The 15,433-nt window shown below is 40.2% G+C and overlaps 1 protein-coding gene and 1 pseudogene across 1 annotated transcript; one reads left to right on the forward strand and one right to left on the reverse strand.

Moving 5' to 3' along the window:
* Positions 1–728: 728 nt before the first annotated feature.
* On the reverse strand, positions 729–6,411 carry LOC111740295 (annotated as a pseudogene).
* Positions 6,412–8,006: 1,595 nt separating this feature from the next.
* On the forward strand, positions 8,007–9,084 carry LOC105292681 (olfactory receptor 1L3-like). The gene has a single exon (XM_011361019.1). The coding sequence runs from the start codon at positions 8,097–8,099 to the stop codon at positions 9,066–9,068; it is 972 nt and encodes a 323-aa protein (XP_011359321.1). The 5' UTR covers positions 8,007–8,096; the 3' UTR covers positions 9,069–9,084.
* Positions 9,085–15,433: the final 6,349 nt, after the last annotated feature.

Below are 15,433 nucleotides of genomic sequence, written 5' to 3' on the forward strand. Positions count from 1 at the left end.
AATGATAATACATGATGGGACAGAGGTATTAGTTAACAATTAAGTGGTAACCATATTGCAGTATATAAATGTATCAAATCAAAATATTGTACAACTTAAACTTATACAATATTATGTCAATTATATCTCAATCACACCCTTCAGAATAAGATGCACACACTATGAGAGGTCCATGGAAACTAGGGCTACCGTATGGAATAGCAGAATCATGGTCCCCATTTCATACTCACTTCGGGGCATATATTTACTCACTGAATGGAACAGGTATGAAATTGCCAAACTCCTTTCTCTAAACTATTCTCTTCCACTGACTTTCTGATATACACCAACACACTTCCCACACGCAAGCACACCAAATTAAATGTGACTGTAATTAACGTCACTGCCTCTGCTTTAGTTCAGATTTTCACACTAACATTTTCATATTTTTTTCAAAACTCTGGAATTGAACAACCCAAGCCTGGTGACTGACATATCCACTTTGATAACCGAAGATAAATGGCCTGAGAGCAGGGTCCCAGAGACATGCTGCTGAGGAAGCCCTGAGCACGTGTGGCGTGAATGTGGAATGTTCACAGCTCTGTCAGAACACAGCATCAACAAGAGCCAAATCTAGACTTCCATAAGTTGTCCTGGCCATCCCTCCCTGTCATCTCTCCAAAGCCATCCATGCTCAAATCTGCCCGCTTCTCCCCTCACCTAACCAATACGGTTCTTGAGCAGGCTAATCAGGAGTCCACCGTCCCCCATCCAAGCGGACAGCAGGGTGCACTCTTGACCTCCTCATTGCAGAGGCTGTACACAAAAAGACTGGCCAAAGGTGTAAAGGTGATGAGCCTCACGGTAGCCACAATGCCCTGACCTTGAGAGGTCTGGGAAGGAGGCTGAAAGTAGACACAGGTGATGGCGCCACAGAGGAAGCCGACCACGGTGAGGCGGGATCCACGGGTAGAGACCACACAGCAGTGACCAGCAGCTGAAGGCAAACGTAGGATAATGGCCCCAGTATGGACACAGGATAGTACAATAGAGGCACGGTGGCTTAGCAGGAGGAAGCCATCCTCCAAGAATATAGCTGGCTCATTGGAATGTATGTCAGAGCAAGAAGCTCATGAAGTAGCCAGTGATCACGAAGAAGTGGAGAAGGTTAACGTCACCCTTGGAATCTCCAGACGAGTAAAGAGGCAAGAGGAGCGAAACACGATGTGCATTATGGACACCGCGCAGCTCACGGCCTGAAGGTGGGCACGGAGTTGGCAATTCATCACTGACTGGTAGTGCAGAGGGTCAAAGAGGCCATGGAGAGATCCAGAGCCATAACAGATATAAGAAGTGTATCTGTAACTCCAAATTCATCAAAAAAAAAGAACTGGGCCAAGCAGCGGGCAGCAGGAATGGCTGAGTGAGTAGAGATCATATGAGCCAGCAGCTTGGGCAGAGCGACTGGAGACATCCCTGTGTCTATCATGGAGAGATCGCAGAGCAGCAAGTACACAGAGGAGTAGAGCTAGGAGTGCCAGGAGATGAGCAGCATCAGAGTCACATTCCCCAGTATGGTGGTCAGGTAAATAGCCAAGAGGAGGAGGAGGAGGAGGCTGGGGAGACTCTAGCTCTTGAGAAGCCACGGAGTAAGAAGACTAGAGAACGTAAAGCATTAAGGTCAAGTGCATGATGCGTGACAACGAGCCTGTAAGGATGAGAACACTATACACGAAGTGCTGAGTGTAGGGCCTGGCATGTAGTAAAGGCTCATAAGATAATTACTGTTGTTGCTGCTTCCAATGCTACTGCTACAATCATTGTAGGCATTACAGTCAAAGTGAATTCGAGTTTTTCAGACATTGATAGGATGCACTGCTTGTAGCCCAATCCTCCCATCTGACTGTGTGCTCCTGAGGGGAAGGGGCTGTGATGAATTCACCCCTGTATCCAATGACCTAACACAGTGCCTGGCAGAGAGCAAGCGCTCCAGAATGAGGGGCTGGCTGGATGAATGGCCAGTAAGTAACCATCCTTCTCTCATTAACTCAAACTCCTGCCCCAACCGAAATGCCCTATCTTGCCTATCATTCTCCAACATGGCACTCTTGTTTACCAAGAGTAAATGTGCATGGGATTAATGTATTATTTTCTCCTTATTTCCTTTGTTTTCACAATCAATTAGCTAATCCAGTCTCCTATCCCCTTACTGGGCTAACTAAACATCTCTAACCTGGGGATGGAGCTATTACTAAAGTTTTTTTTAAAAATAATACAATGTACTCCCACAAACGTATGTGGTGCTTTTATCCTGGGAACACACATGATATGGAGCAGACATAGTGCTCAGCCATGAAGGAAGGCAAGGCACGGACTCAAGCTCATGCTGTGATATCAGGCAGCAAAGACCGTAGCACATTGCGGAGGCTGATTTATGTTTATAAACCTAATTAATGAAATTACAAAGCCTCATTTACAGTTTTTGGAGAAAAAATAAGACCCAGAAAAGTAAAGACTTCATCTTGGGTTTAGTAACACAATCAACAATGAACAAAAAATGCACTTTATAATCATCGCCTTTCTAGCCATGTTTTATGGCTTTTTACAATTATTTAAAACCGATTTTCACTTTAGGTGACAGAAAAACAATTTGAGAGCAAGAGTGTCTTACTACTAACATTAACTGGAAGGAAATGCAACAAAGTAAGCCTGCCTTTATGACAAGCTTATTTAAGTTTAATTTACATTGAGACCTTCATTACAGTATGATTACATGGCTAGCAAAAGACCTTTGTTTCGTTCTTTTGTTGTTGTTTTTTTTAATTATAGGCTAAGATATTTTACAGACCAATGTCTGAAAAAAAGTTCTTTTGGGTTAAAATGATAAGCTCCATAATCTCCCTTTGATTAAAGCTGATTATCACCCTACGGGAAAATTTTCTGATGTTATTTTTTTTCATTCTCAAAGAGGAGACTTAGATTAGTATGTTTCCATATTTTCCCTTTGATATTTTATTTTGTCTTCATATGGCTGATCAAATTGCAATCATGAAGAATTTTTGTGTACTTTTTTCCCATTCTTCCTTTAGGACCCTCACAGATAAGAGTTTGTCCCAGTGTTTATATCTTTTTGAGACATTTACCCTTTTATTAATCTATAATGTCTTTATTTCTTGTCATAATTTTTTTACTTAAAGTATGTTTTATCTGATATTAGCATAGCTACCTCCGCTATCTTTTGGTTACTATTTTCATTGAATATCTTTTTCCAGTCTTTCACTTTGTTTTTAAATTGAGGATACACTGGTTTATAACATTATGTAAGTTTTGGGTGTACAGTATTATGGTTATGTAGTTGTAGGTCTACAACCACAATGTGTTACCACAGAAGGTCTAGTTTCCACTACAATTGACCCACTTTCCCCATTTCACCCTCCCCCAAAGCCCCTCCCCTCTGGTAACCACCAATCTGTTGTCTGTATCTATGAGTTGCTATTTTTTTAATTTGTCAGGATTTTTATATTCCACATATCAGTGAAATCATATGGCATTCATCTTCTCTATTTGACTTATTTCATTTAGCACAATACCCTTAAGGTCCATCCATGTTACTGTGAATGGCAAGGTTTCATCTTTATACGGCTGAGTAGTATTCCATTATGTACATGTACCATATCTCTTTGTCCATGCATCCATCAATGGACACTTAGGTTGTTTCCAAATCTTAGCTATTGTAAACAATGCTGCTATGAACATAAGAATGCATATCTTTTTGAATTAGTGTTTCACATTCTTCAGATAAGTACCTAGAAGTGAAATAGTTGAATCACTTGGTAGCTCTATTCTTAATTTTTTGAGGAGTCTTCTTACTGTTTTCCATAGTGGCTGCACCAATTTACAATCCCACCAACAGTGTACGAGGGTTTTCTTTCTTTCACATCCACACCAGGACTTGTTATTTCTTGTCTTTTTGATAATAATCATTCTAACGGGTGTCAGTTGATATCGCCTTATGGTTTTGATTTGCATTTCCCTAATAATTCGTGATGTTCATCATCTTTTCATGTGCGTATTGGCCAACTGTTTGACTTCTTTGGGAAAATGTCTGTTCAGATCCTCTGCCCGTTTCTTAATCAGATTGTTCAAGTTTTGTTGTTGTTGTTGAAATGTATGAGTTCTTCATATTTTTTGCATATTACCCCCTTACCAGATGTATAACTTGCAAATATCTTTTCCGATTGGTTAGGATGCCTTTTCATTTTGTCGATGGTTTTCTTCGCTGTGCAGAAGACGTTTACTTTGATGTCGTCTCATTTGTTTATTTTTGTTTTGCTTCTCTTGCCATTGGAGTCAAATCATAAAAACATCACTAAATCGATGTCAAGGAGCTTAGTGCCTATGTTTTCTTCTATGTATTTTGTGGTTTCAGGTTTTACATTCAAATATTTAATCCATTTTCAGTTAACTTTTTTGGCATGGCGCAATATTTTAGTATTTGGAACTATTCAATGACAACAATAATTAAATAAAAGCATATCATTTTGATAAGAGTTAAATCTGCTACCTCCATTGTAGTTGATTTCTTCTCTAGAAAACCAAAATATTTTCTTTAGAATTAAAACCTACTAATTACACCTTTTAATCAGATTAGACTTCGCAGGAGAAACAGTAACTAGCAGAATGAGTGTAAATTAAAATAATATGATGGTAGTTATCTAGCAAGACTCTGATACAAATAGGATGATAAAAATGAATATTTTACATTTTTATATACTTCTATATCAAAAATAAGTATTGACATTTCAGGATGGAAATTAACAAAATAAAAAATAGATGAAATAACTTTATAGTCAAAGAACTAAGGGAATAATACTGTCTTCTAACATTTTAAAATATATATTACTTAGACAGTTAGCTTAGTCAATGCATAGGTCAATTTCATAAATATTTATTAAGCAACCTCTACACTATAGGCTGGGTGTGAGGTGCTATGGGATCCTAGTCTGTAAGTCACGCGGAGAAAATGATATGTCTTTTCCATAGTGAACAGACTGTAGCTCATGGTAAACACATAACAAATATTTATGGACCGACTGGGGCAAATGTAGATGAACTGACCACTATTCTCTATTTCAGATACTCCAAATTCTTGTATTTAATTTAGTCTAAAATTTCATCGATTGTAAGATGCATTATTTTAATGTACCACTGAGGAAAAACTGCTGCTGATTATTTGTGACATGCCGTAGATTTACACACATCCCAATATAAGGGATGTTAAAACGTGTAAAAATATGAGTCGCTGAATCAATAAAATATGGTAGCTGGATCACAGAAAATATAGAGCATAGTGTCTGGAATCAGGCCTGGATCTGAATCATTGCTCCAAAAAAAAGTAGTCCTTATGCTAAAAGTATTTAGCTTTCAAGTTTAATCTAGAAAAGAAAAAAGTAAGGCAAAATTTTGGCTCCATCAGTCATTTGAAAGCTGTTCCTTAACATAAAAATTTAACTTTGTCCGAACCAAACAGAGAGATCTTTTAGGGTAGTAGTTCGACTACATGGTTTGGCTTCAAACAGCCTTTGGTTCAGGTTATGTTTTTCCAGTTACTTTATTTTCCTAAGTCACTACAAAATGGAGACAGTAAGTATATATATTATAAGGTTGTTATGTGGTTTACATGTAAAAAGCTTATAAATCTCTGAGTACATAAATGTTAGTTGCCTTCCTTTAAGTGAAAAATAATGTGACAATGAATGAAATTTGCATTTAATAGCAATTCATATAGTAATGGGGTCAGAGAAGACAGATACTTCCTTCCTTTAGGTCATCAAAAAATGCTTTTTGTAAGAGGCTGCATTTGAGAATGGAGACACAGATGAAGGGAGAAATATAAGAAAGTGACATGGGTTAATTGTAAGATCTGATCAGAAACCACCAAGAGACAGGAAACAGGCAACATGTATTTGGTAGGGTGTGTTGGGACTCTAATATATGGTTTCTGTGCGCTTTCGTGAATTAAGAAAAATAAAAGACCCAAAGCTGGTGGCTTTCCCTAGTTGTAATAGCAAGGCATGGTAATTATATATCTGAGCAGCAGACTTGGGGATTGGCCTAAGGTTTTGTTCAAAGGTTATGACATTCCTTTTGTTATATCTGCTAGTCATAAACTAGCAGATATATCTAAACTTGGTGGGGGGGGGCATAAGGTACCCAATGTTGGGGTACTCAACATCGCAGTTGTCATTCAGAGAAATGGAGGCGCTGAGGGGGAGGACTGATCGAAGCTTTATAGGTTCAAGGGAGAAATTGGACCCAGGTGTCCTGCCTGGTACTCTGTCCTCAGCGCTACTTTGGGATGACATCTTCCAGGTAAGCCCTCAGAAAGGCTGGAAGAGCCAGGGATAGAAAAATATTGTCCATCTCCAACATCTACGCCAGGCTAAGCAGATGTTGCACTATACCCAGAGGGTCAAGGGGAGGAATGCGGGGTCACTTGGGGAGGAAGAACACTGTAATTCCTCTGAATCCTTGGAGACAAACCTTCACTAAGTTAAGAGATGTTTGTTTTCTTACTCGCTCCCCTCCAAACACCAGGGACTTATGACATAGTCTCAGAAGATACTCCCATGAGGGAAGCAGGGGATGTATCAATACCTCATGAAGGAAGAAAAGAATCCAAGGAAGGGAACATTCGTATTCCAGAAGCATTAGAAAATTTTCATCAGGTATCTTTTCTGTATGCTGTCACTTGGCAGAGTTTTGTCTTCCTTTTGACTCATTATTCCATGGAGTATAAATGAGGGGAGTGGAATGAATACATGAGGCAAGACCTCAATGTCCTCACCAGGTAAGAAACCAACTTTGAGAATGCCTGGTGAGAAGATGGAGATATCTGATCTCAGAGACACAATTAGTCCTCACTGGACACTACATAAGAGAGCTAACTTATGTTCATGCTAAGCGTTGACTTTTTGCATCTGTACTCTGAAGTCCAATCGTCCTTTATCCCAGCTCACTTGTCAGTCACAGTTCCCTGCCCTCAGGACATAAATTATCAGCCAAAGAGCAGGGAACTTTGGAAGAGAATTTTGTCACACAAATTCACTCCCTCTCTCTCACTTTCTCTTCTTCCATATTTTTCCCCGATAACTATTTACATTCAATTTCTTTCTTTTTGAAATTAAACGTATTGGGGTGACAATTGGTTGATAAAATTATATAGGTTTCAAGTGTACGATTCAATAATACATCATATGTATATTGATTGTGTGTCCACCATCCACAGTCAAATTTCCTTCCATCATCATATATTTGACCCCTTGACCCTTGTCTACACTTCTCTCCACTTTCCTTCTGGTAACCACTAAACTGTTGTCTGTGTCTATGAGTTTTTGTTTGTCTTGTCTTGTTTGTTGTTTTCACTTTTATATCCCACATATAAGTGAAATCATATATGATTCTAAACTTTTTATGTCTGCCTTATTTCACTTAGCATGATAATCTCAAGACCTATCCATGTTATCACAAATGACAGTATTTCATCTTATGGCAGAGTAATATTCTATCGTAAATATGTACCACATCTTCTTTATCCAATCATCTATTGAAGGCACTTCGATTTAAATGACTTGCTTGCTTCCATTGTAAATGATGTGGAAAGAAGCATCTCGACTTAAAAAGATGGTGATTCATCAACCACAGGCTCAATGAGATGGCTATCTTATGATTACCTAGATGTCAGTTAGCCACTGACAATCCTTAATCAGAAGCTGGCCTGAACCTGATTCATAGACTGCATCTGAGGTTCTTGTGATTATCAGCCCAGAGTAAGAAAGAGAAAAGGAAAATCAAGCTCTTCATCCTAGTGGCTCTCCCCTAACCCCCCTCTCCTCTTGATGTGTTTCTCTAGATCTCTATCTCAAAGATTTTAAAACAAGTTAAGATACATTTTTGACTCTGAGTTTTCCACATTCAGGAAGAAAAATATTTGAGTAAATGATCTATTAATAACCACTCAATGTAAGAACAAGATGAAAAGATGCATGTCTCAGATGACATAAGAACCATTACTCGACAATGCAGTTTTTCTTGTGGGTGCATACAATTCCACGGAAATGTACAACCTGACAAGTCTTCCTGAATTCAAACTCTTGGGACTCTCATCTCGCCCTGAGGACCAGAAGCCACTCTTTGCCCTCTTTCTTATCATGTATCTGGTCACCTTGATAGGAAATCTCCTCATCATCTTGGCTATCCGCTTTGATCCTCAACTCCAAAACCCCATGTATTTCTTCCTGAGCATCTTGTCCTTTGCTGATATTTGCTACACAACAGTCATAGTCCCCAAGATGTTAGTGAACTTCTTATCAGAGACGAAGACCATTTCCTATGCTGAATGTCTGGCACAGATGTATTTCTTCCTGGTCTTTGGAAATGTGGACAGTTATATCCTGGCAGCTATGGCCATCGACCGCTGTGTAGCCATTTGTAACCCTTTCCACTATGTCACTGTTATGAACCCCAGACGCTGTATGTTGCTACTGGCCTTCTCCATAGCTTTCTCCTGCCTCCACTCCCTCCTACATGTCCTCCTGGTGAATCGGCTCACCTTCTGTGCATCAAATGTTATCCATCACTTTTTTTGTGAGCTAAACCCTGTTCTAAAATTGGCTTGCTCTTCTACCTCTGTCAATGAAGTCGTGGCCATGACAGAAGGGCTGGCCTCCGTGATGGCCCCATTTGCCTGCATCATCATCTCTTACCTAAGGATCTTCATTGCTGTCCTCAACATTCCCTCGGCTGCTGGAAAATGCAAAGCCTTCTCCACCTGCAGCTCCCATCTCACTGTAGTGACTCTGATTTATGGGAGTATTAGCTACGTCTATTTCCAGCCCTTGTCCAGCTACACTGTCAAGGACCGAATAGCAACCATCATCTACACTGTATTAACATCAATGTTGAACCCATTTATCTACAGTTTAAGAAACAAAGACATGAAACGGGGCTTACAGAAACTGATACGCAGGGTTAAGTTTGAAATAGATAGGCTGTCTACTACAAAATCCAGCAAGATCTGTGGACCCTGATTGCAAAGTGGGGGTGTGTTTGCACACATGTACACTCCTATGTGTGTGTGCGTGCACACACACCAGCACCTGAGGCAAGTCTTTGGTAGCAAAGGAAACTTTCATCACTGTAGCTGCACCCTGAAGTTTTCCACCTGCGGTCTCTGTTAGGCCATCATATCTTGGTCCTATGCTATCATTGTAGAATCACCCCATAATATCTCTCCATTCCAGAAAATCACATTTCCTTTACTCCTTCCATACTTATTTGGAGCCTCCCATATTTCCATCTATTTATAATTTCAGCCTAGTTTGCTCACTGAATTTCCAGAAAACTTTTATGCACATCTATATAGAAACTATATATGTGCAGGGATGTTTAGGGATACATAACCAATCTAATCTATTTAAAACTGTTAGAATTTTTGTGTAGTTGTATGTGTGTGACCTCCCTATCGGACTAGAGTTGTAGAGTCTGTTCCACGATCATACTATAGTCTCTTTTAAAAAAAAACAAAAACAAAACATAGTCTCTTTCTTTAAAAAAATTCTCCCTACAGCTGGATAACCTGGGCTCTGGAGTCATTAGATTTGCAACAACTGACATCGATCACCTAACTGACTATTAGTAAGCCAGCTCCATGCCTCTACACATGCTTTGGGCTCTACTCTTCCCCTCCTTTGTATGCTCAAGGCACATTCATCACCTGACACCTCCTGAGGCTGCTTGCCTGTGCGCCCTTCTCTCTAGAGATGCCTCTGTTTCCATGTCTTATCTCTCTATTATTTTTTTCAGGATGAAGGAAGATTTCTTTCATGTAATCAGAAATGCTTCCTAGGGCCACTGGAATAGAGTAAAAAAAAAAATAGATGTAAACAATTAGTAAGAAACTTTGCTTTATAATGTTCGATACGAAAGAGACTTCAGTTTTGTTGGAGAATGAATCCTATAGGAACAGTCAGATGAATTACTTGACACTGTGCTGTGAAGAAAAACAGCAGTTTAGTTCGATTTTCCCTCTCTTTTAGTATTTGCATTTGAATAGATGGCAATGTATAAGTTGAACAAATTGATCTCTCATAGCATTTTAGACAAGGAATAGATGGATAATCTTATTAAAGTTTTTAAATGATGTAGCAAAGAGACTAAATTCCTTGAATTTTGCCTCAGTCATCCCTAACCTAGGGCAAGGGAGAGTCTGGGTGAGTATACACTGCTCAGTGTCATTCCTTTATTACATGTATGAGCCAATTAGTTTTCACTTCCTTCCCTACTCTAATTAATAAGGATTTCCTTGCATTACTATGAAAAAACCCATCCCTATCTCTGGGCCAAAGGAAGGATGAATAAGGATTGATAACAATATCTGCTATAGGCATGGGTACACATAACAACTGAATTTTTCAGTCACCATAAGCATCAAGAATTGAGTAACTACTCAATAAAAATTAGTTTAAAAGAGAAAAAGAACTGGGCTGCAAAAGTGCAAGTTTATTTCTATAACTTTATTTCTAAAGTTGAATTTTAGTTTTAGTTTTAAGCCCTCAGTCTACCTAATCGTAACTCAATTCTGACTTTTCTCAATCCAATCCAATAATTTTTCAGTGACTTTTGATTTATATTTCAGCCCCATTCATTCATTTGCCACCTCTCATAGTTATCATTGCTTCTTCCAAGTCCTGTTTCTGTCAGAGCTTATGTGACTTCTCTCTAATGTCTTCAAAGACAGAGAAGGTCTTTTTCTAGACTAGTTTATAAATTCGTCCTACACTGGACCCCATCACTAACATCTGACCTTCTTTTGTTGTAGCCACCAGCCTCCGAAAGACACACAGACCACCAGAAATCAGTGAGTCATAGGAAACACGCTCTTTATTCAGCCGGCTGGGTCTGCCAGGGGTACGCAGACCCCAAATTAAGCAGCCTCGAAATGTAGAGGTACAGGGTTTTTAAGCCCTAAATCCAATTCTTCATTCTGTCTTAAACACAAAGGTCTATTTTTCTCTTATTCACTACCTGTCAACGCACAGGTCGGTTGTGCAAGCGGGGGTACAGAAGCAGAAAGCTTATTGTTAGAATGTTATGTTCCCATGGGTGATAGCCTATATTCCCATGGGCAATAGCCAAGCAGTAATTTTCCAGCCAGCACACTTTGTCACCATGGATGATGGCTAGTGCTCACTTTTGAAACTGGTGACTGGCTTTCATTACTCCTCATACTCTATAACGATGATTTGATAGAGATGCTGTCCTTAGCCACCACGAGGTGGTTCTTGCCATGTCCCTTTGAGGTTAGTCTCCTCTCTTCTCCCCACCAACCTGGCTTTTGTCTCTCTCATCCTTCTATTTAGAATGAGCCACTTTTAGCCCTTGGAAAATCTTTGAATTACCTCCAGGAAAATGCTGAGTGCAATATCCAGTCCTCTGGTGTCTACAAATCCAATGCCACTATTTTCTGTGGCTCTTTCTAATCCCAACAGAATAAGGAGCACCAGTACGGCCCGCATACTCAGCGCAGGGCACACGTCCCATCTACTCTCAGATTCAATGGCTTAAAAGCCCTTCCAAGGGCCTCTCTAGCGCTATCTAAATTGGTTCCTTTCCTTTGATTTCTCTTTCAATTGTTCCCTGGGTTACCTGTGGATCCCAAGTGATGATTCTTAAAAGGTAAGAATTTGGTGTCTAATACATTGGTACAAGATTGAATTGGACCCCTCCCCCTCCCAATTCATAATTTAAGTCCTAACCCCTAGTAACTCAGAATGTGACTTATCTGAAGATAGAGTGTTTAAAGAAGTAATTAACTTAAAATAATTTCGTTAAGGTGGGCCCTAATCCAATATGACCGGCATCCTTATAAAAAGATGAGATTAGGACACAGACACGCATGGAAAAGACCCTGCGAAGACGTGAGGAGAAGATGACAAGCCAAAGAGAGAAGCTTCAGAAGAAGCCAATCCTGCCGGGACTTTGATCTCAGACTTCGAGCCTCCGGCACTGTGAGAGCATAAATTTCTGTTGTTTAAGCTGCCATTCTGCAGTACTCCATCGTGGCAGCCCTAGCGAGCTAACACAACATCTCTGATAATTTTGCTGGTAAGAACTAAAAAGTAAATGTCTGACAAGTTTAATCCATAACATATGCTTGCCACATATCTTCCATTCCAGCTATACAATTCGTTTTGAAAACTTGAAAGTCTCTGATTTGTAGGTTATCTAAGGGAATATGAAACTGGAAACTGTACCATAATCTCTAGGTTGCCTAGAAATAAGACCTAGAACTCAGGTAGCGAGAGACTAGGGTACAAAGGTTAACATTAGAACAGAAAGAAAAGAGACTCTTGACTTAAATTGAAACCTCAAGTAGGTAAAGAGTTTCTGTGACCACAGGACCTTTGAAGACGTCCCTGACATCAGTCACATGAGTTCTAGGGAAATGGGAAAGGGTGCGTCTTACATCGTTCTGTCAAGCTCTGTAGGGCAGAACCTGTGACAGCTCCTTACCCTGCCTTCTTCTAACACAGGTGAGATCAAGCCTGAGTCTCCGCTCTCTACCTAGTAACATTTTGCTTGACCTGACTTGAATTTAACTACGTCGCTTTTGCATTTCTTTCTAACAGTTATAATTAGTCCAATGCCTATCAGAGACTATTTTAAGATGTTACTCAAAGAAAAACAAAGATAGATAAGAACCTCAGGTGTACTACGAGGTCAGACCAAAAAAAAAAGCGGGGGACGGGGGAGGGGTGAGGAGAGCAGGGAACTAAGTACGACCAAAACTGAAAAAGAAATGTGAAAACAGCAAAGTATTCTGGATCAGTTTGGCTACGACAGCTGGCTTGTTAGCCGTTGGTTAACTGCCATACTTGGGCCACACCTTGGGTCATACAAGAGGGATCATGGGTGCTGTGCATGGGCTTCTGCAGAAGGTTTCTCTCTCTGCTGGGGATTTCAAGCGAGGTTATTCTGCTCAGAAAGGACTGCAGGTGTCTCAGGGGCCCGAGCTTGCCCCCAGTGCACTCTTGATGAGTTTTAAAGGAAAGAGAAGATGACACAAGGCTGGGGACTGTGAGGCTAAAGACGCCCATGGAATCCCCCTGTAGGGGCTGGCCAGGGAGCACCTGGGAACAGGTCATCCAGTGGGAAGCATCCTGTAATGCTGGAATGGCGACTAAGTTCTGAAGCCAAGGATGAAGGTTCTAATTCCCACATTCTAAAGGATGCTTTGGCACTTGGAATCCAGCCCCCACTCCTCAGGGCTTTGGGGAAAGGGTTAGCACAAGCCCTGCCACCACCAACCACCATTCTACCTCCTGCTTCCCCAGTCAATGTATGAAGAGGGACAAGAGCGGAGAAGGACACCGGCCTTTCAGAGTGAGAAGGGGCTGTCTGCCCTCCCCAAAACCAAGGAGAGCTCTTTAAAAATCATTTGAGGAATTAAAAACGAATGCAAGATGAGGAGACTGGCATTTAACTCCTCAAGTGAATGGCCTTCAATTACTAAATTTACAGATCTACCTGCTGGCAACCTCTACCCAATAAATACAGTACTCCAAGGCCACGGGTAACAAATATAATTACTCACAATAAATATTACCCTAGAAAACTGAAAGAAACGTGGGGAATCAGATGCATCTTTAGGAAAGCTTGGGAGAAGTTAAGGAATGAGCACTATTTGAGGAACACATGAAAGGGCATGAGGGCAGAATCAAAGAAGATGTTTAAAGTGCCACTGCACACCAGTCCGGTCTACTGGAGTCTGGTGTGGATTGGCTAACGGTTAGTTAGCTGGTTGGCATTATATGCTGATGATCACTGTTTTGTCTGTAACACAGGCTACGTGGAGTCGAAGAAGTCTCTGGATGACCAGTGACAAGTCTTTCGTAATCTGCTTTTGTCCTACCCATCAGCTACTCCATGCCCCCACTCCATGTCTTCATCCGTAGGCTGTAGGTAAATAGGTTCAACATCAAAGCCAGTATGGCATAGACCACTATCACAATCCCATCCCCAACGGTGTAGCTGAAGAGTAACCTGAAATGGACATACTTCATACTCCTATAGAATATTTTATAATTGTGATATAAGAGTCATGGGTAGAGAATGCTTTTCATTTCTCTCTAGCTAAAAAGATCTTGAAAAGAGCAATGAAGTTTCACAGATAAGAGAGGATGATGCAAGTAAAAGAAATCATCACAACAGCCTGAATCTATGTCATTCCCACAATTTCACTGACCAACGTGGAAGAGAAGGACAATGTCCACACCGGGGTGACATCACGTAAAGAATGAAAAACTATACTGGAAGTGCAGAAGAGAAATCAGTTCACCCGAAGGAACTGCAGGAAGGTAAATAACAAGAGACAGCCCAGCAGAAGGATGTCCTGGTGGTAGATGGTGTTGGTGATATAAAGGGGAAACTCACATACAGCCACACTGCAATCAATGGCTGTGGCTGTCACGGGGTGACTGTGTTTCTGAAGGCCGAGAAGAAATACATCTATGTCAGACGCCCAGCATAGGAATAATCTTTGTCTCCGATAAAAAGTTTACTGGCATCTTAGGGGTCACAGCTATTGTAATAAATAGCAAATGCCTGGATGTCCAAGAAGAAATATTTGGAGGTCTGGAGTTGAGGGTCGGAGGGAACGGCCAGAATGATTAACCGATTCCCATTAAAGCAATGAGGTATATAATGAGAAAGAGGGCAAAGAGGCTTCTGGTCCTTGAACCAAAAAGAAGGTCTCAGAAGGATGAATTCAAAGTGGATGGTTAAGATGCTCCTTCCCATTGGCTTAAATTCACTTGTAGATAAGGAAACAATTTTAATAAATGCTGCCAGATGAGAGTCTTAGCAATTCACACTCCCCAGAAAAACATATAAAGCTACACATTCCTCTATATCCCCACCATCACTGTATGTTACTAATCTTTATGATCTCAGGCAATATGATGTTGGGCAAGGGCATTTTAGTGCATTTCTACCTGCTGAAGCTGCGAAGCATCTCTTACTATCATTATTGGGCACTTGCAATAAACTGCTTAAGTACTTTGCCCATTTGGGGGCACTGTTGTCATTTCCTTATCAAATGGTAGTATATAAATTGAGGATATTAACCATTTGTTTGCTAAATGTATTTACAAGTATTTTCTCCACATAAATTATTTGCCTATAGTTTCAATTATAAAATCGGCATTATCACCTTGCTACATAGCCTAATTTGTTCTTTTGTATTCTGCGTAAGAAGGTATCTCTTATTTAAAGCATATTAAAATTCTATTCTAGTATTTCACTATTTTAATTTTCGACCTATATTTTTAATCAATCTGGAATATATTTATATGTAATGTTTATATATCTATCTTCCAGATGCCAGGGTCATTTA

The sequence above is a fragment of the Pteropus vampyrus genome, unplaced genomic scaffold (assembly GCF_000151845.1).
Source record: "Pteropus vampyrus isolate Shadow unplaced genomic scaffold, Pvam_2.0 Scaffold61, whole genome shotgun sequence".
NCBI classification, from domain to species: Eukaryota; Metazoa; Chordata; class Mammalia; order Chiroptera; family Pteropodidae; genus Pteropus; species Pteropus vampyrus.

Excerpts from the sequence above, each read along its gene's own strand:
- LOC105292681 (XM_011361019.1), top strand. The coding sequence starts at position 8,097 with ATGTACAACCTGACAAGTCTTCCTGAATTCAAACTCTTGGGACTCTCA.